The 26,337-nt window shown below is 42.0% G+C and overlaps 1 protein-coding gene across 1 annotated transcript in view; it reads right to left on the reverse strand.

Moving 5' to 3' along the window:
- alk (ALK receptor tyrosine kinase) overlaps window positions 1-26,337 on the reverse strand; it is a 301,016-nt gene that overhangs the window by 22,548 nt on the left and 252,131 nt on the right. Inside the window, exons 10-18 of the mRNA XM_041061252.1 lie at window positions 24,991-25,085; window positions 19,238-19,357; window positions 11,724-11,889; window positions 10,032-10,179; window positions 6,526-6,636; window positions 5,664-5,805; window positions 4,300-4,467; window positions 3,566-3,664; window positions 498-653 (exon numbers count right to left, since the gene is read on the reverse strand). Coding sequence (XP_040917186.1) covers window positions 498-653; window positions 3,566-3,664; window positions 4,300-4,467; window positions 5,664-5,805; window positions 6,526-6,636; window positions 10,032-10,179; window positions 11,724-11,889; window positions 19,238-19,357; window positions 24,991-25,085 — 1,205 coding nt within the window. The remainder of the gene's footprint in view (window positions 1-497; window positions 654-3,565; window positions 3,665-4,299; window positions 4,468-5,663; window positions 5,806-6,525; window positions 6,637-10,031; window positions 10,180-11,723; window positions 11,890-19,237; window positions 19,358-24,990; window positions 25,086-26,337) is intronic.

A 26,337-nucleotide genomic window follows, 5' to 3' on the forward strand; every position in this document is an offset into this window, starting at 1 on the left:
TGAACTTTCATTAAGCCCATTATGAAATGCATCCTAAATCTATTGTACAGTGTCACTACATGAGTACCCAGGTGAAACCTTGTATCCTAAATCCTTGACATGATAAGATAAAGGGCTTTTATCTGACGGCAGCACAGAGATAAATTACTAATCACAGAGCAGGACTTGACACTTAGAAAACACCAGCCAATACTGCGATGGGTGTATCCGTTTTCATTAACAGGTTAGCTTCTCCTGCAGATTGATAATTATTATGAATGATTAAGGCACTATTGAAAAACATTTCCTCAGATAAAGATTCAATAAAGTACAGAGCCTCCCAGGCTTAATTACTTTTGTAGATTAATTCATTATCTATTCAATGAGTCATAGTCTATTACAGGTACAATTACATTCAGCTTAAAAGAATTAATTTCACATATTTGTGTAGAAAAGAGTGAAATAGATTATGGTTCTTCATAATTCATACTTTACTTCTATAATACTATATGTCAGACCTGTAGCGTTGATGCAGGACACTCCGTTTGGTGCCAGGATCAGGTCATTTTCACAGAAGCAGACAACGCGGTCCTGGGTCTCGTGGCATTCACCGCTCTCACAGTGGCTGCAGTTCTGCACCGGACTGATGATCACCTCACCATCCCCCTCCATGGCTTTAGACACAGACACACAGACACAGGGGGCACAGCAGAGGCTTCCAAAATAAGCAGGGTTTGATTAGACATCTCCAGGATGTCTCAGGGTAAAATGAGCAAGGGTTCAATAACGCTCCAATTTAATTTACTCGAAGTTATCCTAATTAAAGAATGATTGAGGACGGCTTTCCTAGGTTTTATTCTCCCCAGCATCATCACCCAGCAAACGGTCTGCAAAGCTTCACAATTTCCTATACTAGATATCAATAACAACAATAACATGAACAAGAAATATCTCTCCACATGGAGTCTCATTCAAGAACTGCCACCAGATTCAGAGGTATGGAATTAATAACAGTGAGGACAAAATGAAAGCTGAGTCTGATTATCAGACAAGTTGATCTTGAATAAATGTTATCAATCTGAAGCAGAACCCTGGTTTACAGCCGAGTGAAGAACATACTGAGCTTTATATTATATCTTCAGTGATTCCTGTAGATGTGACGACTGGTCTTCAGTGTTTCACAGCACAGCACACTTGTCTTTGGCTGTACTTTGTTTCATCAACAAAGGGATTTGAGCCACGGCCGGTCATCATGTTGTATGGAGGGCAGTGAGACTGCACACTTTCATTCCAGCCTAATTTTACCTGAAACTTGATGAATCCTCTGATTCTAACTGGAGGTGTGTTCATCAGCGTAACTATCTGCTGTGGTCTTTGGCTGAAACAAACTCTGCAGGCTCTCTGTTCCAAATTGCAGATCTGCTCATACTGCCATAAATTGTTTTAAATAGTTTTTACAGCACCCTTTACTTTATTTAGATTTAAAGGGAAGCAATTCTCTTAATTGTAAACCACTGCAAGTAGGGACAAATATATAACATGAATTAGTTATGAGCTGTCTGGGAAAGCTTGTACTGTTTAGTAAGCAAAGCAAATGCACTCATCTGCAGAATCTATTTTTCTCTCATCATTCTGTTATCAGCTTTATAAGTACAAATACATAAATCTAACCTAGAAACACTTGAAAGGCTTCGAAGGAAGAATACAAATGTCTGGGGTACATATGTTGGCTGCATACTAATGTGCTCGTTTACCCTGTATTATGGATCTTTACATGCAGGCATGTTACTTTTCTCCGGGGGTGCGGATGGTGATGATGGCTTCTCTAATGTGTTTTACAAATATTTCTAGGGCATTCTGTCTGAACACCTTGCTTTTGTTCAATGATATAATTGCATTTGCCATTAAACAGTTATTTTCAGCTATCGCAGCTGAACAGGAATCCCTGTGCAGATGAGTAATTTAAGCTCGTTGAACAATTTGATTAGATCCTTGCCATCGACATGAAAAACTGCATTTTCTCTTTCACACAGGTGAATCAAGAGAGATTCACTGAAGCTCCCCTGGCCTCTAATAACATGCATGTTTTCTCCAGTGCCTACCAGCATATAGTCATGGCGATAAGATTGGATGACTGTGTCGCCTATCTGTATTATTCTTCCTTCAGACTGGTTTTGAAGCAGCCTGCACTCAGTGGATTAGGGCACTGTATTGCAACTGTCAACATTAATGAAATGATTTTTTAAAAATCCTTTTTTTAGGTCTTTCAGTGCGCACAGCAGGGCTGTCCGGCATCACCTGCTGTTTTTATTTGAGCCCAAGAACCTGCCTGTGCAGTTCAAGCTGAGGAGGAAATTACTGGTATAGCCATTTGTGATTACAACTTCAAACCACAAATGCCCTTAAACCTGACCTTTACACTGATCATATTCTTTAAAGTTATCAAATTACACACACACACACACACACACACACACACACACACACACACACACACACACACACACACACACACACACACACACATATGTGTGTGCCAGGCCAGCACTATGGTTGTATCCTGTATTGTTGTCTTAGCTGTGAAACGCCTTGTTTTATATTTTATGTTTTGGATTTTATTTACTTTTACTTATATTCTATGTTTTTTCCCCTGTAAATTACTTTGTAACTTTATTGTGAAAGCTGCTGTGTACATAAAGAGAGGAATTAGGATAAAATGTAATTGAATAAATGAAAAATGTTATGCAGATTGAAAAAGCAAATTTCTCTTATTTACAGCTGAGATTCACTCTGAAGTCTTTCTGCCCCAGAGGAAATGAAGGAAGGCTGATGATAAATTGAGGACTGTGACTGTTGAAAGAGGCACTGACTCACCAGACAGCATCAACCCTATTAAAGCTCAATGGGGGAGAGAGCGATATGAATGTGTACTTTACTAGAGCCCAGTGGAAGACAGCCTTAAAATGTCTATTTGCCATTTCCCCTTGTTTTCTAATTCTTACAGAGCTAAGTGAAGAGGGAAACTTGGATGATGTATGGATGTGTCAGTAAGTTTATCAGCTTTTTAGTAACTGTCAAATTCAAATGTACAAGAAGAACGGAGCAGAGGTGGGTCAATACTCGATGGATTTACTGATCAGTTCCTCCTCTCTATCTGGAGGCACGTTAATCAATAAAATAATCTGTTATACAGTCATTGGATGGGATGAAAAACTCCAGTCTCTGACCCTCCATGGAAAAACTTTCCATATCTTCTCTGCATCTTCACAAAATCCTTTTTTTTGATGTCACAGAGTGAAACAACTTATTCTCATCTTGCTGTACAAATCTATATTAGTTATTTGGCTGTGAAGGTTTGGACTATAGAAAGCAAACCAGATGCATCACAACAGAAACCAATTTAACATGTCAGCTGAAAAACAATTTTTTTTTCCTCATTCTGTGAAGTACAAACACATTAACTCTCACCTACAAAGACTACAAACGTATCAAATGCTGAATACAAATTTGCTGACTGCAGCTGCTGACTGTTTGTCTATAGTTTGTCCGTATTTTTTAAACACAGCTTAGAATACGCTCACATTACCTTTCAGAGGATAGAGGAAGGGTTCTCCTGCTGGGCCGAGGAAAGAAGTGCCATCGTCGCCATCGTGTTTGGGGTTGTTATCGATGGTGGTGTTACCACCTGGAAACAAGGAGGGCAACCACAACAGGATTAGCAGTCACAAAACCTCAGTATCGTACTTAACACGCCGCCAATTCAAGAGTGGACTTGAACAAATACTTTAAAGAGCACATTCTCCCATCTTTTACATATACACACTTTTCATCCTTTCACTTAATAATACATTCTAATGTACAGTAACATTTGCATTATGCCTAGCACCCTATTTGCTTTAGGGCTAATTACATTTGTCATAATTTAAATTAGTTTTTCTCGTGCCTTGTGTGTGCTACCCATTGCTGTAATGATCCAGTTTTCTGCTGAGGATTATTAAAGTTTATTTTACACAACAAACACAGAGCTTAACGGTATATGCTAAACACAAAGAGATACAAGGGTGTCATATTTTAATACTGTACCTAAAACGCTTTAGGGCTGAATCCAGAGTGACTTACAGTTGACTGAGCAGAGGACATGCAGCTGTTTAAGGTATTCAACCTGAATAAACTCAGTCACCCTGTCACATTCAGCATTAAACACACCTGACACTATTAGACGTACATTTGGGTCATACCTGACACCCCGAGTCAACTTATTTATTAAACTATTTCTCGACATTTCAGGAAAAAAAAACCTTGGAAATCTCTCGGACTAACCTCTGTAGCCTCCACCCCCGCCCCCGGACGTACAGCCGCCTCCGCCGCCCCCGAAGCCACCGCGGGTCTGCCAGAACTTTTGACAGGCCTGCCCTCCCTGGCCCCCCAGCACCAGTGGTCTGCCACCCTGACTGACAGGAGCACTGTCATTCCAACCTCCACCTCCACCTGTCAGCAAACACACATTTGATATGGTGTGAAGTAATGTGCTGTGTAGTGAATCACAGCGTGTGTGATATAGGGAGAGGAAGAGAAGAAGAGTGGCAGAGAAGGAGAGTTCTTAAGTGGGTCAGAGTATTGGGGGGGAAAAAAGATGCTAAACTGCAGAAAAGGAAGTTGCATGTCTGTGGGCACACACACACACACTGACTATGTAGTATATTCACACACACGCACGCACAACAATCCCCTGTTAGTGATAACAACACGGGTTAGAGAAGACCACAAAAACATAAAAATCCCTTGACAGAGACCTGGTAACACGAGATTAAAGTTATAGCTAATAAAGTTAAAACTAATCCCTCCCATATTCCCCAACACTGGCCAATTTAATTTTCCCCTTTTCATTTTTCTCGTTTCCTGCTTCTCCTCTGACGCCTGACAGATACAAACAAATGGAGGGGAAAAAAACACATCTAACCACACTAGCACCCCCTCCCCCCCAGACATGCTGAATATTTCATTTTTCATTCACAAGTTTCCTCTAAAGTAAACCTTGGGCTTTGTGAAGATGTAAAAATCAATATCTTGTGTTTTCTAGGCTGTTCGTCAAATCCAAGCACATGAATAATGGAACCTGCTGTGTGCATGGATGTTACATTAACTGTTAGTTCTGCCCAGCGATGATGGAGGACAAAGTGCTCGATATGAATTATCATGAGTAGGTTCCACACTCTTCTGCTTTTGCCACAACACAAACATTTGCACACAGGGGTGCAACATCTATGAAACTTGTGCATTAGGACAGAAGTAAACACCTTCAGGATAAACGGATGTGTTTACAAGTGCAGGTAGACATGCAAATAAACACTTCCACTTCAGGCTATCAGTAAACCCAGCTTATTAATGTGGGTGCATGCAGAGGGGGACAGAATACACACGGCCTTTCTCATCCTAAAGTTGGGAAAGATAAGCCATATACATTTACAGTACTGAAGAAGGATATTAGTCACCTGCTCGCATCTATCATGGACTCAATATCTCTTACACATACACACAATATCTCATACGTCTTCTCCCTAAGCCAACCACTCTCACACTAACACTCCCATAAATACAGTCACAAAGAATGTACTGAATGTACTAAATGGTACACACATAGAAATGATACCAACATCACCACATCAAAGCTGTGCGTAGTGTACCTGCTGCGTTTGACTTCCCATTGCGTCCCGGCTGGCTGGGGTCATAGTCCATCTGCTCCAGCTGGGTTTCTGATTGGCTGCTGTAGCCCCGGCCTCCTCCCCCAGCAGCGATGATGAGGGGGATGTACACTTCTTTGACCACCTGAGTCATTATTGTTTACAGTTATATTCATGTAGTTATCAGCTATCAGCTATCCACCACCACTCACAAAATAACATGTTATATTTTGGTTATTTAGTCCATACAAGTTGCAGGGGAACTATTTTTAGGCTGGAAACCAGTGACCAGAGATTCGAGGAAGCTACTGGTCCTGCTCAAGAACCAGTCCAACACATAACCCCCCGTAAAACAGTAAACTGTTTAATGCAACATAACCCTCAGACAGAGCCAAGTTAACTGTTACCAGCCCTCATGTTAAGCTATGCTAACCAGCTCAGAGTTGTAGCATGACTGTAGGCAAACTAACCCTTTAGAGGAATACTTTGGGTTATGTGAGACTGAGCTGTATTCTGCTGCTCATATGTTCAGGTATCAGAGTAGAGACACTAAAATAACTCATGTCTCCCTGGTGGCTTGGCTCCAGTGCTTCATGATCACTGATATATATTGAGTGACAGCAGACCGCTAATATTATCTTTTATCTTATATATGAAGGGTCAATATCTCCAAAACCTGCAATATAATATACCTCATTCTACTCATAGCAAGAGAAACTTGGCTGATTTTATATCCTGTATGTGTTACACATTTCTGACTAGGCTATCATATACATCTCTGTAAATTATGTGCAGTTCCTAAATATCAAGTATAAAAATATCACCCTGTCTCCCTGGGTGCTTCATTCCCTCAGCACCTTCTTACCTTAAATACATATGTAGCTCCGCCACCACCTCCTCCGCCCCCTTTCACTTGAGTTTTGTTCACCATCGGGCTACTCTGTTCCAGGCAGATCTTATTCAGTATGCCGTTGGACTGCAGGGAGGGAGAAAGATGTCAGTTCACTGAATAATTGCGTTCATGGATGTCAGTCGTGTATGAGAAGGCTGAACAGTTGCCAAACCCCAGCTGCTGTGAGTCTGAGGTTTTAGCATCACAATGGTGAGCAAATACCAGGCAGAAATATCCCGATGCAAACAGAAACTGAAAAGCAAGGACCAGTGCTCCCTTTATAAAACAGCTCCAGTGCCGTTTGAGTTTCTGCCGATTTCCTGTTTAACTTCATTGTTTTACGTGACTGTGAATCTGTGATTCTGCTGTTGAGAAGCTTCCTGTTCACCGTGTTGGATTAATGTTACTGCCTGAATGAGACGTCTCTGCATACTGTGTAGTTAATCATGTTGCAAATGTCCCATCATTGGAAACACCTTCTTTGAGCTATAGCAGGTGTGGATAAACAGATGTTTGTCACACCTGTTTATCTTTCTTACTGTACTTATTAATATATTCATGTGCATGTTATCTGGTTGATTGGTGGCATTTTTACTGCATACCAACAACAATGGCCATCTCTGTCACCACCGCTGCAGCTTAAATGAGATGGAAATTATGCTTTTCTTTTCTTAAAGGGCTACGAAACAATGAAAAAACTCTCTCATAATGATTGTATTGGCATTATGTTTTAAGTTGATTTATCATGTTAACCAATGAAGACAGGCTGTCAGGCAGCTTGTCGCTGTTCCACTCTGTTTTCCAGAAATGCAGCTTTATTATTAAAATGCAGCTGATGTGTTTTGTTGGAAAATGATGTTAAATGCAATGACTCTGCCAAGCCAATGCAATGACTCTGCTAGGGTTTTGTGAACTGACGTGTTTCCTTTGTGTGGGCAGTCTCGCTGAACTGCCTGCGGCAGAGTCCTACTCTGACCCCGTTCACAGACCTGGCATTAACATGCGTCTCCAGTGACCACTTATGATTAGATCTAACTTCTCCGCTTTATATGCAAATAAACACGTACATCACATCAAAGACCAAATGCGTGCATTTATACGGCAGGAGGCAGCAATGCTCTTCCCATGTCTACTCCATGGGAAAGTAGAAGAAGAAGAAGAAGAATTCCTTGTCCTCTTCCAGGAAAAACAAACTGCCCAAGATGTTCTTTACAAACTTTTCAGATGTTGTTGGCAAAGCCAGCTTACAAACATTATACAACTTGTATCTGTTTATGAATGAATACATAGAGAGGACATCAGTGGAGAAGTCGGTCCTTCAATGTGGCCCAGACCACCTCTGAATGTGGTCTGAGTGATCAGATCTCAAATGCATCCTTAATGTGTCTTGCGTGCAGTCACACCTGAACTTCTGATCGGATCACCCGAGACTCATGTTAATATAAAAATAAAAAGTTTCCTCCCCTCACTCCTGTCTGAACCTCACACATACACACACTCGCTCATCACTCCCTCGACTCCCTCATCTGTCTGAACCAAAACTCTGAGAGTTGGGGAGGAAGGGAGGAGGGGGCGGGACTTTAGTGACTGTGATTGACGGGTAGAGGGAGTAAAAGGCTGTGCATTCAAATGTTATGGGAGAATCTTCCTCACTCTTTCTCCCTCCCAGTCTGTTCTGTCTTTGCAGCTTCTCACTTTAAAGTTGAGTTTGTGTCTGAGAGAGAAAAGGAGTAACAGAGGAAGTGTGTGTGTGCATGCGTGTGTGTGTGTATGTGTAATAGAAAGAGAAAGACACGCATGGAAAGAGTGAGTATTTGTCAGGGCAAGGGGGGTATCATTTCCCTCACCAGAGGGAAGGCTAGGTGTGAGAAAACACTGTTCTACAGCACAAATCACTTTCAGAGCGACCCTTTGGAGAGAGCTGCTGTCTCTTGCTGTCAGAACTAGGGGGAAATACGAGAACCTTAAACGACCTTAGTCTCACTTTGGAACAGCCGAGTCCCTCTCTGCTGCACCGAGCACTTCAAGACACACCGCGTTAAAATCTAATGACTGGATGACAGTGGTGAGGACACCTGCCCGCAAAGCTTCACATTCTGCCTCTTGAACACAAAGCCACAAAGCACAACAGGCACTTGAGCTGCCTGATATCTGGCTGTAAGAATCTGTGATACAACAAGGGCTGCTAAATCAGCATCACATAACAATGCACATCTGAAAACTCTTTATTTTCATGTAAACATTTTCACCTTTCATGTTAGGCTTTCGTTTTTTGATGTGACATTTTCCTGACATTTTTACATCTGTTCTGTCACTGCTCCTTGCTTTAAGCTGTTTCTGAAACACTTACCTTGCCTAAGCAGCTAGTTCATTAAACTGAACATTAATAAGAATGAATTATTATGTACGAGATACTTCTGTGTCGACATACTGCAGCTGTCCATGTGTAACATGTGGCTGATATTAATATGGACTCTCTTAAAACTAAAGGTAGAGCAGTTTTATGACATTTGTTTGAGTTACTTTGCACACGAACATCGCTAAAGACGAGGGCACAGAGAGAAATTGGAGATTCCGCCAATGATAATGGATTATCCTACATAACATGTATCATAAGGAAAAAAAAAAAAAAAAAAAAACCTATACAAGCCACAAACTACACTGAACTCTACTGAAAGTCATGTGTCTGAGTGCCAAACTTCAACAACAAACTAATTTTCCCCCTGTTTCAGAGGCGGGATGGGCCTAAACATTTTGAACGTTTAAATAGTGGATGATGGATGGTTTCACTGGCGACTAGAGGGATTGTGGGAGTTTTAGTCTCAGTGTTGTGAACTGTGAGAAGAAGCACGCTGCACTGCTGCCAGTGGAGAAACTCCAGAGCATAATGGATGACAGCCACCCCTGGCAAAAGAACACAAGTAAGCTTAAGAGAGACAATGGGGAGATCACTGCAAGCCTCCGTCGAACATTTCAACAGTTGTTGGTGGCCATAAAATGTTATGACTTAGAGCATGGGTATCCAAAGTGAGGTCCAGGGACCCCTCAGGGTCCATAAGGAGGTTTGCCAGGGTCCGTGAAACTTATCCTGTTTAGAGAATGTTGAGTCTCGCTATAAATTTCCCTTCCACTACTGTCTAGTTGGACAGTGTGGACAAGGATATAATTCAATTAAATTTATAAGCAACAAACAAAGGGCTAGGAAAAGACTTTTAAAGACCTTTAAACCCATCTGTGGGTCCATAAGAAAGAAAAATGACTGAACTCTATTTCAGAAGCTTGAATCACTGTAACATTTACAGCAGTTTCACAGTAGACCCATAAATTGAATCTGTATTAGAATATTTTTTTTATTAGTTTATCTTTCTATATCTTGGTTTATGATACACTGTGGATTATAGGTTCTCCTATACCACTGAACATCTATTTACTGTATGACAGTGGACTCACTGGTCTACAGTGAGATAAAAGCCACTTACGTTGGGGCATGCGTCTTCTCCTTTTTGTCCCACCAGGATGTAGAGCAGCTCGCCTCTTCTAAGCAGGAAGTCTCCAGTGATGTAGACACCATGTGACCTGCTCATGGCCAATACGCTACGACCGCCAGCGGCACCATAGGCTGTGATCCTGGATTTAACACACACATAAACTCATTAGTGGGATAATTATTCTACTGATACAGGAAATGGAAAGCTGCTTGATTCCATTAGTTTTTCTTTTTTCAAAGGGATTTTTTTATGCGTATGAACATGTACAGCAACAAAACTTGTTCACACAACAATGATGATGCACTTATTGTACGCTGTGAGTTCCACTGTACGTGTTTACCAGAAATAACCGGAGGTTGATAAACAGTCCTCGTGTAATCCCCCTGTGATTTCATGAGTGTGCAACGTTAAATAACAGCCAAAATTAATTTGGAAACACCGAAACACACTTTCGCCATGAGTGCATTTAATCAAAACATTTTAACTAGCATCGCACACTCCTGAAGAAAAAAAGTACACAACACAACTAAAGGGCATAGACTACAATGCACAGACACACAAACAGAAATTTAAATACACATCTTTGTAGCAAAAGACACTAATTTCAAACGCTCCAGTTTTGTTGCCAGGAAAAAAAAACAACAGCTTGATTGGTTTTTGGGAGAGCTTCGATATTTCTCTTCCCTGGTGGTCGAGCTTGGTGCGGAGAGAGAGAGCGTTGCCCGGTGCTCAGTAGCTACCTCAGCTGTTTGCCTAATGACTTTTGGGAGATGCAGAGCGCATATTCATCTCCGTGGCCGTCTGTCAGCTTCATTTACAGGCTCTGCCAGCTAAACCGGGCCGCATCAAGACCACAATTGTGGAGTGCGGAGACAGAAGGTGTTTTTCAAAAACTCCGGGACATGTGTTAAGACAGCGATGTCCACGTTGTTGTTAGTTAGGTATTTTAAGCCTCAAGGAGTTTAGTGGTGTGTGTGTGTGCGTCTACGACTGTGTGCCTGTTTGTTTCTGTATTGATGTGGGAGGCTAGCAGCTTTCAGAGGCACTGCTGTTTGAAAAGTCCAAGTCAAATCCAAGTTAAATGCCTCATGTTGTCATGAATGCCCACAGGAGGAATATTGATCCTGCACAAGGTACTGGATATTACAGCATTAATCCTCGAGCAGTACATAGTTTGAGGTCAAGTTGCTCAGGCTGACTGTTGAGGTATTTTGAAAAGCCTTGAAGGCCACCAACAGAGACACGGAGGTGGTTGCTTTTTTTTTTTGGATTTCACAGTCAGGTGTTGAGTGAATCATGCTATTTAGCTGCCATTGCTCCAGCCTCTGCTCCCTCCTGCAAGAATCTGATAGTGATATTTTCTGTTTGCTCGTGGAAGATTGATGCGCTCCTGATGCACCGAGGACCAGAAGTGGGCGTGAGGAAGAGTCTGCACTGTTGCAAAAAAACGTGAGCTGAACAGAGTGTGCCGATGCCTAAAAATGTGAGGTGTGTACTATATACTGTATGTGTTGAGTGCTCAATCCAGTGTATGTACCTAATGATTGGCCCAGTAACACAACGAGACCCTTCAGAAAGACATAAAATTGTTACAGAGTGGGTGTTGAGTGACAGTGTGTTGTACAAATGGTTAGGTCTGATGTGTGTGTGCTTAGGGGCTTTATATGCTGACATCAGTCCTACCTGTAGGTGCCAGTTTCCGGGACCTGCCACATTTGAATGCCTTTGAAGGGCCCTCGGGTGCCTACTGTCACGTTGACATTGCTGTTCCTGTAGGAGTTGAGGCACTGAGTGGGAGTCGGGCCTTCAGGGCCCACAGCCCCACAGGTATGAAAAATCCATTTTTTGGCTGCACATGAAGAAGAAGAAGAAAAAAAAACATTTAGCACTTCATTGAGCACACACAGCTGCACAAGCACACACTCTGCATTCAGTCTCACATGCATTTAAGCAAACTTAAAGATGATAGAGAGGCTGAAATGCAGTGCACCACAGACTCATTACAGTCCTATTTGTCTCGCATTCATTCCACTTCACATTCCCCACTGCTCCACTTTCCCGTCAATAAAACCCAAACATACAGATATGAAGCAAATTATTACATATTGGTGAAGGCAAGCTCCAAACTGGAAGCTACTTATATGAGATGCTACTAACATCAGATTCACAACTGCAAGCAGGGGGATACATAGTGCCAGGATCACAGGTGACAAACATTTCTCCTCATTTTCTGTGTAATCCCATGTGTTGGTGCTAATTGGAGTTCTTTTCACTGTAATTAGCACGAGATTAGTCTTGTCAGATGGACGTGGAAGGACTTAAAACTGCAGTACTAAATCCTGATTTAAGTCTTGCGGACACAGAGCAGTGAGGAAGACACCAGGGAGTGAAGCACCTCTTTCTCTCTCTCTCTTGTTTCCCCCTCAGCCGGGCCGTGAACGCTCTGAGACTACTTATCATTCATTTCAGAGCAGGGCTGATTACTGAAAGTCTGAAACCAGCCGAAGTCAAAGTCATTCCTGCAACAACAGTAACTCTCATGGTGTTTTTTGTAACCTCAGACTTGCTGCTCAGTGTGACTGTAATACTGTTTGTGATTAGATACTTTTAGAACAGGCAGACACAGGCATTTTTTAAAAACTTTTTTCTTTAAATGCTGACAGGATACACAGGAAAGAGAAGAGGTAGCATCAGAGGAGTCTCAGGAGTGCAACTTAAACTTAGGGTCCTCTCCCCACAACACCTTTTGCTGTTCAAGTTACCTGCTGTGTAGTGCCTATTAGAGCTGAAGCCTAGGAATACAGATCCCTGTATTTACCAGGATCTCTCGCCAAAACCTACTCTCTCTCTGACTGGGGAAAACAACGGCAGGAAGCTGGTATTTTTAGCACGTGTACCTGAGTGTTTGCCTAGAAACAGCTAATTGAAAATATACCCCATCTTCTTATTAATTATGATATTAATTTCCAGTCGAGTTTTGGCGAGCAGCTGTGCTTTCACAGCAAAAGAAGTAATGTGTTTTTGGGATGTAATCATTTTAAAGCCAAAACATTCATCCTGAGCTCCTGCTTCTGTCGCTGCCAGTCCAAATGATGGCTGGTGTTACTGCTGAAACCTGGATGGACTGCATGTCGAGCAACATATTTGTCAGCCTGATATCCATGATTGGTTTGGTCCAAGGGCGCCAGGTAAGTGATCCAACATCAGTAGTTCATACTGAGCTCCACTCTGTCTTAGCCAAAACATCTCTTTTGAGTTTGGTAATGGGTTGCAAGCAGAGATCACTTCAGGCAGACTCTCAGAATAGAACAGAATAGAATAGAATAGAATATATTTTTATTGTCCACCAGGGTGGCTCAACAAGCACAAGAAAAAAACAAAAGAAACAGACAAGCAGTTAGTAAAACAAATAGACAAAATCATATTACACACAAAACAATACTCTGAAACACCACTATGGTAAGAGAACGATTTGGAGTTTAGCCTGGTCTTAGCAAACGCACTCCTAGTGTAAAAAAAAACCCCCACTGTTGTAGGGTGAATGAAGCTCTCTCTGGCTTCCATCCAGCAGCAGTAAATTGATCCTTCAGTAAGTATTTTCAACACCCAACAAGGTAAAAAGAGTTAAGACTGCTGGGAATAAATCTATCACGGGTGGGGAAAAGCCTCCAAAGCCAAACAGCGCTTTCGATGTAAATCTTGTCGGATGTAATGGGTTACTCTGACCTGGCAATCAGTTAAGGTAGGACACGCTAAAGAGAAAGAAGTGATGGTAAAATGTAGAGTCGGAATTTTCTATCTCAGTTTAGTTTTTCTCATTTGTAGAAGTGAATTCTGGGCTATTTGATATGAATGAGATCCTTGTTTTGTGGACTGAGCTTGACTTTTTGACATTAGCGCTGCGGGTGTTGAAAGAAGGCAAGTCTTCTGTTTGATTTCTCTGTCCTGTCTCCATAGGGTGCTGTTTGTTTCACACTTCAACCAAGCTGATTGATCTTGTGGGGCCATCGATATGAGCCAGTTCTTACGCGCACGCACACGCACACACACACCAAACATTCTGTGATGGGCATTTGACAGAACAAACAAAAACAAGATGTGCTCTCACAGATGACAGTCTTCTCTAATAAGTGGTGTGTATGCGTCCAACCCCCAACCTGCAGCACACATGCACACACACTAATACGCACACACACACACATACGCAAACATCCCTTGGGGAGACTCTGACTCTGCCTGACTATTATATGAAAACCTCCTTTTCAGTGAACTCTGCCACTGGTGGTATGCCATCATCATAACAAACACTGACCTCCATCAAAGAAAGGGGCAATGCTGTTAACTGTCATCAGTGAGGAATTGTTCTAGATGAGTCGGATAAGAGGGAAAAAGAGACAAAGAGTCAAAGCGAGACAGAGAGAGAAAGAGATAGAGAGAAAGAGAGATAAGGGTTCACAGTTTAGAAAAATGTCTCTGATTGGACTGCGATACAGACAGTTTATGTTGCAGCAGTCTTTATCGCCTTTGAACATTATTAAGACAGTAAACATGTGATTCTCTGACTAAGGCAGCCCTTAGGCCAATCTGTAACGAGTAAACAGGCACCCAGTTTTGCCTTCAGTATGAGTAGTTTTTAAATTGCCAGAGAGAAGCAATGAGATTCTTTCAGTTCTGTAAGAAAATGATGAGCAGTGTCCAAGATATGATGTGCTGCGACAGACAGATGGACGGTCAAATGGACAGATGGACAGCGCCTTCATCACTCAGTAGAAGAAGGCCTGTTGTATCAGACTGCTATTTGATTAAGTTCCGCAAATTCTCGAGTTTTTTGACTTGAGCCATGACTGGGTTAGCCTGGTTCCACATCGGTTCTTTCCCCCATTTGGAGAAACAACTGAGCCAATCAGAACTTTACAGGTTGGACTAAGGCCACGTTCAGACTGACAGTAGCCCTGTGTGAAAGAAACGTAGCCCTCTACTACATTTGAATGTAGCCAGTCTGTCGATGCAGCTGGGGTGCCAATGGCTCCGGAAAAACAACGCCTGCTACAAATGGGACGTCATCTTCCTAAGCCAGAGAAAGATCTATTCTAAGCAACTCCTACGTCTCTTCTTTAGGGTTTACAGTGAAAAGAATTATCAGTTTTGTTGTTGTTAGTTTAGCATAATCTACTTTTTTATTTTTTTTGATTGACATGACAAATGTTGAGTTAAATGCTCTGAAGATGATGTAGACACGACAGATATGTCAGTCACTAGACTTGTTCAGGCAAAACAGACCCACCCCCGCCAAAGAGAAAATCAAAAGACAATTTAGTCTAATTATCAGGCTGTGATTTAGCCACAATTTGATATGATTTACAGAACAACTCTTCTCAGTGGTAACACACAACAGGCAAGGTTCTTTTTAATTCTAGTGTTCTCTGCATCACTTTTTCATCAAAGTAAAGATCTTCAAATGAGTGCCATAAAAGCACAATAAATGCATATGATAACTTGTTTTTTCCATGCCATTACATGTCCTCTGGATCTTACTATACCTCAACAAAATTCCACTTTAAAACACAACTACATGTACTCCGAACATACTGGATTAGATTTTTCATTCCAAACTCATTTCTCTCTTAGTATGTATCCTCCTTACCCAGTGACAGTTGTCCTCCTTGGGCTGCCCATTAGAAAGATGGATCAAGGCTGGCACACCATGAATGGATTTGAATGCTTAATACAAAGCTTACGGAGCACCTTAGTCCAATTAATTACAAAAGCCTGTTTTGCGTGGCACTGCTCGTTATCAGTCTCATATCTGTCTTAGTGACTAATGTCCTCGCTCCAAAACCCAAAGTAACAACAACTAGCTAACTGATTGCCGCAGGCCAGTGTTTATGAACGAGTAAACAATGAAGCACAGACTCAAATCTTCTCTGTGCGGCTAATTAGTGAGAACGTAATGGCCAAAACGCTGTTTCTGCATGCGGCATTCAGGGACAGACATCTGCTGTCATTTACTTTCAAGAGCCAATCAGATTGCTTCAGTCACCATGCCTTCTGTCTTTGATTTGATGCCAGTTTGCTCTACACAACTTTTTGTTGCTGTCTGTTGTTGTATGAGCAGAATTGGAACACCTTGATATGAAAATGTGCCGTCTGTTCAAAGAAGCTAATGCTTGTAAATCCTGCTACACTTTTCCAGATAAGGTGTAAATATAATGACATTTTGTTGCATCGAGACCGTGCATTATGTAAAGTTGTTTTATCATCTTAAAAGAACCTGAGAACACCAATCTTAGTCAATCACACACCCACACACATACGCGCTCTCTCTCATAAAGCGAATGGCCGGAGGAAAATAAGCCTGGAGCTGATTTTGAGGTTAGCGACGCGTTCCTTTCCCATCAGGAGAGGTAATCACGGGAAGAAAGGGAAGCAAACTCATCCAGAGAGACTTTTTCACTTTCCCCCAAAAGCAACTGATGAGTCAGCAGTGAAAGGTGGGTGCCACATAGTAGGACAGTGGTGAGAAATGAAAGTGTCTGCTGCCAGAATAGTGGAGAATCAATGAAGATGAGGGGAAGGGACGAAAAGAAAGAAAAGAATGAAGGTGATGTGAGGTTGAAGGTGGGAAAAAAGAACAAGAGCAAGAGGTGGCACAACAGACTGAGATGTAGGTGAATGCTGACCGAAAGACAGAGAAGTGGGATGACAGAGCAGTAAAGGCCACAAGCAGAGAGTCAATAACAGCTTTTGAGTGATAAAAACTGGAAACAAATGGGGAAACAAAAGGGAATTAAATGTGCTAGGCCCAGATATGGTGGCAGAGAGAACGCAAAGATGAAGGCGAGAGTGAGGGGAGACAAGAGACGCTGACGTTTGCTGGGGTTAATCATTGAGCGTGTCGGGGGAAGAAGACAGCCTTGTTGGAGTGACAGGTCTGCTGAGCTAAAACTCTCATCAGGCTTGCCGTCCTGCCCTGCAGACGTCAAAGCATCAACTCCAGAAGGGGAGACGGGAGACGCCCGGCGAATGTTAACCGCTCAAGGCTGTCTTTGAAATGGCCAACTTGTAACTGAAAGTTCAACTTCTTTCCCCCGAGTTAATATCTATGATAATCACAAGGGCGAGAGCAGTGTGATCACAAATTCCCATGTTTCTCTGAGGAGATTTAAGTCTGCTGGCTTTATAGTGACCAGACTGAGTATTACCTGTGGAAGCACATTAAAATGGCCTTTTTGTTGCTCTTGCAGCAAAATCCGGGTATCAAACTCTCCTCTATGAAATACTCTTTATATAATATTGTACTTAAAATGTTTCCTTGGGAAATGCCAAGTGCCATGTGTCCTGCTCAGCATTAAAAGGATTTTCTTGATAGACTGAGTCGTCTTTGTTTGCAGAGTGACCCACGCCTGTGGCTCCAGTTCAATGCATAATCCTGTAACATTATCAAATCACGTTAGCTGGTCAAACATTCGTCTGATCTTTTACTATCCCCGTTTGACCCTCCAGACACAAACAGACTGCTCTGTATTCAAGACTGAAGAGTGACCCACATCACAGACATTCAATCAGACAACCTGCTGCACAAAAAGAGACACAAATTAGAAAAAAAATAAAATGGTCCAGACACACTAAGTCCACAGGGAGCATTGCTCCCTGTGCCACTCTGGGCTGCAGCGATGCTGTTGTTCCCGACCATCACACTACTTTTTGTGGTGTGTCTGCAGCGTTTGCTCCAGTGGGCACCTATCAGCAGCTGTTGAGCAGACTGAATGCTGTGTGTTAAATCTGCAGTGCGGGCAGATCAGTGATGGAACCGTCTAACCAACTGTTCAGCTTAATCAATCAGCGATTTCCTCCATTTAGTGCAAATTCCCTTGTTATTTTGCCTCTTCATTGTCCAACAGTCCGCACCGATGCAAAGAAAAGTAAAACACTACATTTTTCAGTTGTACCACATTTTCAAACATGAGCATATGAGACAGATTAAAATTTAAGACTAATGCTGGCATGAGAATGATCAGTTAGTTTGTTTTGTGTTTTTTTTAGCATTATGTTCTTGGGACACAGAAATAAAATTCTCATTTAGACTCAAAATATATGTTGGCTGTGGCCTTTGTGGTGTGTTAAAATGCAACTTGACGATGCAAAGCAGTTGACAGCCGGTCTGTCAGTGAGGTCGGTTAGTGTGTCAGGGCCCAGGGTATGTGAGTGTGATTTGTCTAACCAGTTTCAAATGGAGGGCTAGCCTCCATACCCTACAAAATTGATTTGCTGGGCTTTAACAGCATATGAATGTCATAAAAGCCTTTTATGCCGCCTGGGAGAGAAAACAAGATATAGATGAATGCAATTACAATTCCTAGAGTGTGGAAACACAGCCCAGACCAATCATCTCTCTGGACTCTTAAGAGTCACAGAAACTGAGGCAAAGTTCCCATTTGTTCAGCATTCGTATGAGAGGTGTGATGTCTACAGGCTGAGCAAATTATTTCTGAGAAAAAGGATTATTCCATACAGTGTAACTCTAAAATGGCAGTGCCTGATATCTCGCAGCAGAGAAGCTTCAACAAGCCTAGTGTACCTCAAGCACTTCAAAGCTACTAGCTGAAAAAACAGGCTTTAGAGCTGGTTTGATATGAAAGTAACTCTAACTTATGACTTTAAATTTAGAAATTGAACCTCTGCTTGTCTTTACCCTTTTGAAGCAGGGAAGTGAGAGAGTACGAGGTGGAAAATGTCAAGTCTGTGTAACTGGCTCCACTGACATTCTCAGGAGACAAATTGGAGGATTTTATACTTCAAAACTGCCTGTCCTGCTCCATTTAATGCCAAAGGAGACATCTGTACCACTCATGCAGATCTGGATGTGGTACAGACCAGCAGGGGGCACACTTACTTTGTTGCAGCCCATGCACTGTGCCATGCTCAGCACGTGTACAGTAATTGTGAATCATTAATGCAGGCAGGCCTGAGTGCGAGTTTGATGTGTGAGCAAAAGGGAAAGCAGGAAAGACAAGAGAGAGAGAGAGAGAGAGAGAGAGAGAGAGAGAGAGAGAGAGAGAGAGAGAGAGAGAGAGAGGGAGAAACAGACACACAGAAAATATAACTGTGGAGAACATACTCCTCCAGGATGGAAGACATTCACACCTGAGTGTCACTCACCCCTCCAGTTTAAATGTGGCAATCAAGCCCACACTTACCGTAATCAGTGGTGGGGAAGTTTATCAAAGGGCTCCCCATGGACGTGGCCATAGTCTCGGTAGTAGGTCTCAACGACAGCCTGGTTGTGCTGGTGACCACAGGTGGAAATTCGCCGTTGGCTGAAATGGAACAATATGCATTTATTGAAAAAAGTGCTTTTCTCTCCTTCATGTGCAGCAATGAAATCCTGTTGCTGTTGCACTGAAGAACTGTGTTGGCGCAGCAGCTGCGGACCCCTCACTGGCACAGAAAATGTGGAACCACCAGCAGGGGTCATTCTTTCATTTGTACCACCAATAGCTATACAGCAGGAGTAGGATGCATAACATCCAGCTCCTCTCCATCTCTCTCTGTCTCTACCTGTTCCTACAGTAGATGTGTAAGCACATTCAGTCTGGGTGTTCTGCAGCAATCCATCAAGCCTTCAGCCTCACCACTTTCCCAGGACTGAGATCATAAGCTTGCTGGTACCTTGATCCCTTCCCCTCACATTCTCACCCAGAATTAAGTCTTCCAGGCAACAGGCTGGCTGATTGGCTGTTATGGATCCAGATAGAGAACCCTTTTTTCCTACAGATGTTAGAGCATGGGAGTCTAATTTTAACTGCTGAAATGATTTGATGCTGACCTGGAATAAAGAGTCACCTGTCGCCATTCTTCAGTTTTCAGTAGGGATGCAGAAACAGGAGTTCCCGTGGTTGCTTGACTGAATCACTGAGCAGATGAATTACTTTCTTTGATTAGGTCCATGCACTGCAATCAGTGCTATAAAAGACTGGCCACAATGGTGTTAAAGAAATCTGCTGCCACATCTGATCAGGGACTGTAGAGGCTACGGGAACAATCAATGCAACCCTGTCAGCTGAACATAACAAAACACTATTCCAGTATTTACTTGAGGAAGTGCTGAAATGACAAAATCAATGTCCAGCAACAGCATTACAACACCCTAGAGGACCAAATACATCAAAATCTTAAATTTAAGTAATTATTTGCTAACAATAGTCACTGAAGACATTTCAGAGCCTGTGCAACTCGTGTGATGTGAATATAAAATGTACAAAGGTTTATTTTCTTATTTTAAGAACCCAGCTTAGCTGCTATAAATGTGTCTGTGTCTGGAGCTCTGTTTCCAAGGAAAGAACATGTTTTGTTGAAGAGTTCTGTCCAGCATCTAATTTCTTTGATGCTCTGCTCTGCAGAAAAGAAACCTCAGTGGCTCTGTTGCTAGATGACGCTTGTTGGTTGCTGTGAAAACAGAAGGGTTTTGTACGACTGAGACGTCAGATACAGTTCACTGTGGTTTTCAGAGCTGATAACGCTGCCATCACGCAATGGTATGGTTTCAGATCTCAACTTGCTATGCTACTCAACTAGTCCTGTCGCTGATGTAGAACTTTTACGACAAAGGTGGATCCAGTACATGCCGCCCAAAGAGCCGGGACCGCAGAGTCAGCTTTAGAACAATAGAAATCTTTACTGTTTCAGCCAGACAGCCACAATGCTTCAGTCTATCAACACCAATGAGGTCCTTATAGACCTTTCATTAAGCGCTTTCAATGTGTTCAGTGTAGATACCTGAAGCATGCAAACAATGCATTGTAAATGATATTCTATGCATATGGCCCACATATTAAGTCCTATTTTTGTCCTGCATATGAAATAGACTGTAGAGAGGATGATTACATGGTCTCAGGGCCTATTTGCATCTCATACAGCAAGAGAAAAGAGAGGGTTTGTAGTTGTAGACTGGTCTGTCTTGCAGAGCAGCAGAACAGCACACAGTTTGTTTACACTGGAGCTGCCTGATATTCTCCATAGGGTAGCCCTGGTTGGCAAACAGCAGCAAAGTATGACTTAAAGGTTTCATGAGAGTATTTTATTTCTCTTGCCTCACTCTTCTGAGCCACAGCTACTCCTGGAGTAAAAAGTTGCAGCTCCATATATCACTAACATTGATGAGCAGGTGCTGTTTCCAAGACCTTGGAAAAGAATTGCCTGAGCTGAATTTCAAGCAGAAATCCGACTACAAGTTTCCTAATTGTGACAAGCCGATGAGTTGCCAACATTGTGTCATTTGCCTCCTTGGTGAAAACAAATCATGCCTGCCTTCCCATCATTTCCATCATTCTGGCAGTGTCAGGGGACAAAAACAAGACTTTTCATCTTTATCCCTATAATCATTTTACCGCAAAAAACACTCCCTCCTCTCCATCCTGGCTCCCTGTCACCTCAGGCTGAAAGCTCACCGTTTATGACAATATGGCAGGGGGCTCCCTCAACAGCTGAAAGGTTTGGAAAGCTACTATGTGGCAGTGCTCCATTTGGCCTGAGAAAACCTCCTCACTTTGACTTAGAGCAAACAACTTATTATTTGTGCTTGAGCTGAAATTTCACCCATAATCCTCTGGGTGATACTGTATATACCATTAAAGGACTGTTTGATCCAAATTCTGCAGCGTACCCTTTAAGGTACACCAAAGCTGTGCACTGAGTCGGATGGCTTTGGTGGTCTGGTGGTTCTCGACTGAAACTTTCTTTGGGGTTAAGAAATCTTGTAATTTTGGCTTCAAAGCTTTAAAAGACCTTAGCACTGTTTTCCTAAAATCTGGCAGCAAAGAAATCAATAGCTCATTCCCCAGCCCTGTAATCCTCAAATAAATATGATCATCTATGTCTCCAACACTTGGGAGTTTTGATATAAATAGGGTTTATGTGCAGATTTGATGGGATCACATACAGCACGCGAGTGACCGCAATATGTTTGATTGTTTGGGCTGATAGAAGCACTCTAAACAACACAGTCTCGATGTAAGTAAGACCCTTAGATGTGTTACATATCCACAAGTTCAGCAACTTTTTTCATCTTTAACAAAGTCACTAATCAGGTTCACTGCATTGTTATTCTGAGCATGGGAGAACATGCTACAGCAGGGCTGTGGAACAGCCAGAGCTGGAGCACACAGCATTGGTATGCTGCTGCAGCAAGAGAAGGACTCAGCAGGTCCACCACAGAGCAGCATGAACCAGAGGGCAGGGCAACAGCCGGCGTGGCTGTCACTGTTCATTAGCAGGGCGCCGTAAGCTACCTGAAGCCCACCAGAGGCCAGCCACGGGGGGGCACCTTGTTACCACCCAGCCACGATCCCAAAATATCTCAAGATTGCAACAGCTCTGAGAAATCACCACACAACAAACATTTCATGTTGACAGTCTGTCTTATTCCTCATGGAAACATGGGATTTGAAAACTGTAGTATGTTTTCCCAAATGAAAGAGAACGTACTGTTCTTTTAGATTCCGGATCTGTTCACTTGCACACACTTTAAAGCTGCGATTGTTGATCCAGCTGCTGCTGTATATAAAGAACAAGGCGGCTGATAAACCTGAGAGAGACCACATTTGAATTAAGTGCTTTAAATTAGCCCTATTTGTCATCACTGTGGACACACTGAGGGACTGCAGAGCATCTGTACTTACTGGTCCACGGTGTGTCTCCGTGTTTCTTAACACCAACCAGCGCAGGCAATAATTACTGAAACAAATACATTACAATATTTCCTAGATGTATTACACAAGTTTCCATGAGAGATAACACAAATACAACAGCCAGTCAAAAACTGCCTGGACCTGCACTGTCAGTGGATAACAATCTTTATCTATGGCTGCTTATGGGTAAAACACAGTTTGAGCAGGCTGTTTTCATACTGCCTCAATCCCACACATCCAGTTATTTCCATCCAAATCTCTGTTTCTGCAATGGTAAATCTTTTGGGAAGCACTGCATTGACTATACAGTGATGTCAAGGACTGGGCTTCTGAGGAGGAACATTCACAGAGTGATGTTCAGGGATCTGTATAGAAGCAGCTGGTGCTGCTGTTACTGTACCGCAGAGCGTGAGAAGAAGTGATGATACGTGGCAGAGAGAAAAGGATGGACTTCCTGTGCTGTCCAATCCCATAAAGTAATTTAATGATGCTGGTGAAGATAAAATGCTAAAACTGACAGCCAGGCCCCGCACCTGAAGGGCAACGGATGCATCACCAAGCACACATGCTTGCCAAACTATAAATCGCACTAAAGAATGGAGAAGAGTAGGAAAAAGGTCACGGATGGCCGGACCTCTGCATAATGTGTCCGCGGTATGTTTTCCTTCCAAAACACATTACAGGGCTGCGTCATAATGCTCAGGGATCCATCATGCTAATCACTCACAGTGATCACTCTCAGAGAAGACATCTTTTGCTGAGCTGCAGCATCTCCCATCAGCAGGTCTGATTGATAGGCGATGAAATGTGCCCGTGTCAAGTGTGGCTGTAGGTAATGGATACCTGGCCTAGATTAAGAACTTTCCATCTGGAAAGTGAGCGAATCCGAGATAAATGATCCTTCAGAGCTGCCCCACCACTGCTCCTGCTCTGGAGGACATGAAACACAAATTGGTGTGCAAATATCTCCAGGAAAATGTCATCTCTTTAAATTAAGAATCTCTAACCCACGCGGCCTGCGCTGATACACGGCAACTCGCCCTATAGAAATTTCTCAGATCATATTCAGCTGATGAACTTGTGTTAACTGCATTTCACAGTTAGGGCAATAGTGTTGAGATTATTTCTGCAGCTGATCTATAAATTAATCACAATAATCATCTGAAGGTGAACACAATAGCAGTTATCAGTCACAGCAGTGCTGTACAATATTCATCTTTCATCCATGCAGTAACAATACAAAGTTTTAAAATCTAAGCAGTAAATAAAGTTTTATGATCTAACCAGGACAGAAATCAGACTCTGTCAGAGGGTGACACCCATGATCCTACTGCTTGAGTCTAATTCTTGGCCAAGGTGTAGTCAGTTTAACACTGCTTCATTTTAACACAGTTCTCATTGTCAGAGCTATTCTCAGGTATATAGATGCTCAGACATTACTATTCCTGTCACTGTTCAAACAGCTTCCTCCACAGAGGCAGAGACGGGGGGGGGGGGGGGGGGTGAGGCGCTGAACTCCTAACCTTTCATTTCTGATGGCAGACTTGGTTGTCATCTTACACCTGTTTTCATACCGATAAACCATCTCAATTATAACACAAAAATATCTGGAAAGGTGACGTAAGGTTTGACCTTTGAGGGAACATAAACCCATATCAATCAGCAGGCAATATAACGGCAGATTTAACTGTTCTGACATTTGAGGACCCATCAAAGGTTCTAAAAGAGAAGGTACTAAAAAAGATGTAATGATATATATCATTTCCATAAAGTTTGTATCTCTAAGCAAAGCTGCAACACATTTAATATAGACTATTTCAAAGAGAGAAGCAGAGCTGTAGAGGACATGCTAAGATTTTTAAAATGAACTGTATTTTAATAGTCTTGACTAAGAATTGCCAAAAGTTCTGGGTTGCATAAAAGAAGACAATGTAGTACATAAATAAATCATGGATAAATCATGGATAAGTAATGATAAATTCTATAAAGTGTACAGAACTGCCACTCAATCAAGTCTTGTCTGTGTAAAACATTAACATAATTAATTTAATACCTTTGGGCCACTTTGACTGTTTACTTAAGTCTCTCTGAAGTCCATAAAAAGTGCTTACACTTTTTAGAGTATTCCAGAGTGGAGTATTTTTCCCGTTGTGCTTGTCATGGTTAATCAATCAGGCAATCAGTCAATTTCATTAATTTAACCAAGGTCTGATGAAGTAAGAGTGAAAAAAGAAAGACTCAACATTTTTTTTTATAGTACTTACATGCCAGGAAGCAGTCCATACTGAAAGAGATGTTGTCAAGAGAGATGGCTGAACCGGGTCCAGGCCCATCTTCCACGCTGAACTGCAGCCAGAACCTGCAGAGGGACGGAGCTGTTTTAACTACCTTGCAACCTGTGAATGGTTGGATGGCTTCTGACTGAAATGATGTGAGGAAGACTTTATCGTGCTTCAGGAAAAATGCCACCGAGATCTGGCTTTAGAGGGTGTGCATTGTGTGCCTTAGTCACTATCTCCTTTAGCAGACAAAAGAGCACAGAATGACAGAGATGAAATACATTTTCTGGTTCCAAATGAAATACTTTTATGCACAAAATAATTGAGGCAGATGTGGTTACCCAAACATGGTATGAGCTATACATCTGAGACTTTGACAAGAATAGTTTGACATTTTGGTAAAATGTCTTTTTTCTTGCTTTCTTGCCAAGATTTAGATGAGAAGATCGACACCACTCTCAAATCTGTTTGATAAAAAAGTGGAGCCAGCAGCTGGTTAGCTCAGCTCAGAGTGAAGACTGGTAACAGAGGAAACTGCTGGCTTCTCTCTGTCCAAAAGTAACACAATCCATGTACATCTGAGGCCCATCTCAATCTAATATGACTAATTAACAGAGTTATATTTTCTTTGCTGGACTAAGAAGTTAATGGAAGTTAATGGACTAAACAAGATTTAAACTTTTTACTTTAAACTTGTATAATTTGCGAAGTTTAAAGATTCTGAAAGGCGGAGCCTGGTTATCTGTTAACCCCTGTCCCTAGTCTATAAACTAACCAGCTGCTCACTCCAGCTTCATATTTAATGCACAGACAGGAGACTGGTATCAATCTTCTTATGTAACTCTATTTGCCAAAATATCAAATTATTCCTGGAGTTAAATACATTTTTTTCACAAAAGACTGAATGTTTTTTTGGTTGCAGACTTTTATCAGTATCTCATAATTCTCTTTATTTATTTCTAGCTTTAAGACAGTGATGTTCACAAGAAGTGATCGGGCTGTCTGTGGATGGAACTGACAGTAACACCACCTACAGTGAGTTCTAAATGAAATAGCACTTCTCTCCCAGATACACACTATCAGTGTGTACTCGATACACACTATCAGTGTGTATCTGTCAATTGTAGGGATGCACCGAAATGAAAATTCTTGGCCGAAACCGAAAACCGAAAATGAGGAAAACAAGGCCGAAAACACCGACAGAAATTATTAGTACAATTGCATTTATGGCTATGATTGTGTACTAACCTCACGGAAATTGCAAGGCATTGCGATTACATAAATTAATATGAACGTTTCAAAGAATAAATCAATTTAAACAAGATTGTAAAA

This window comes from Toxotes jaculatrix, chromosome 17 (genome assembly GCF_017976425.1).
Source record: "Toxotes jaculatrix isolate fToxJac2 chromosome 17, fToxJac2.pri, whole genome shotgun sequence".
NCBI lineage: Eukaryota > Metazoa > Chordata > Actinopteri > Toxotidae > Toxotes > Toxotes jaculatrix.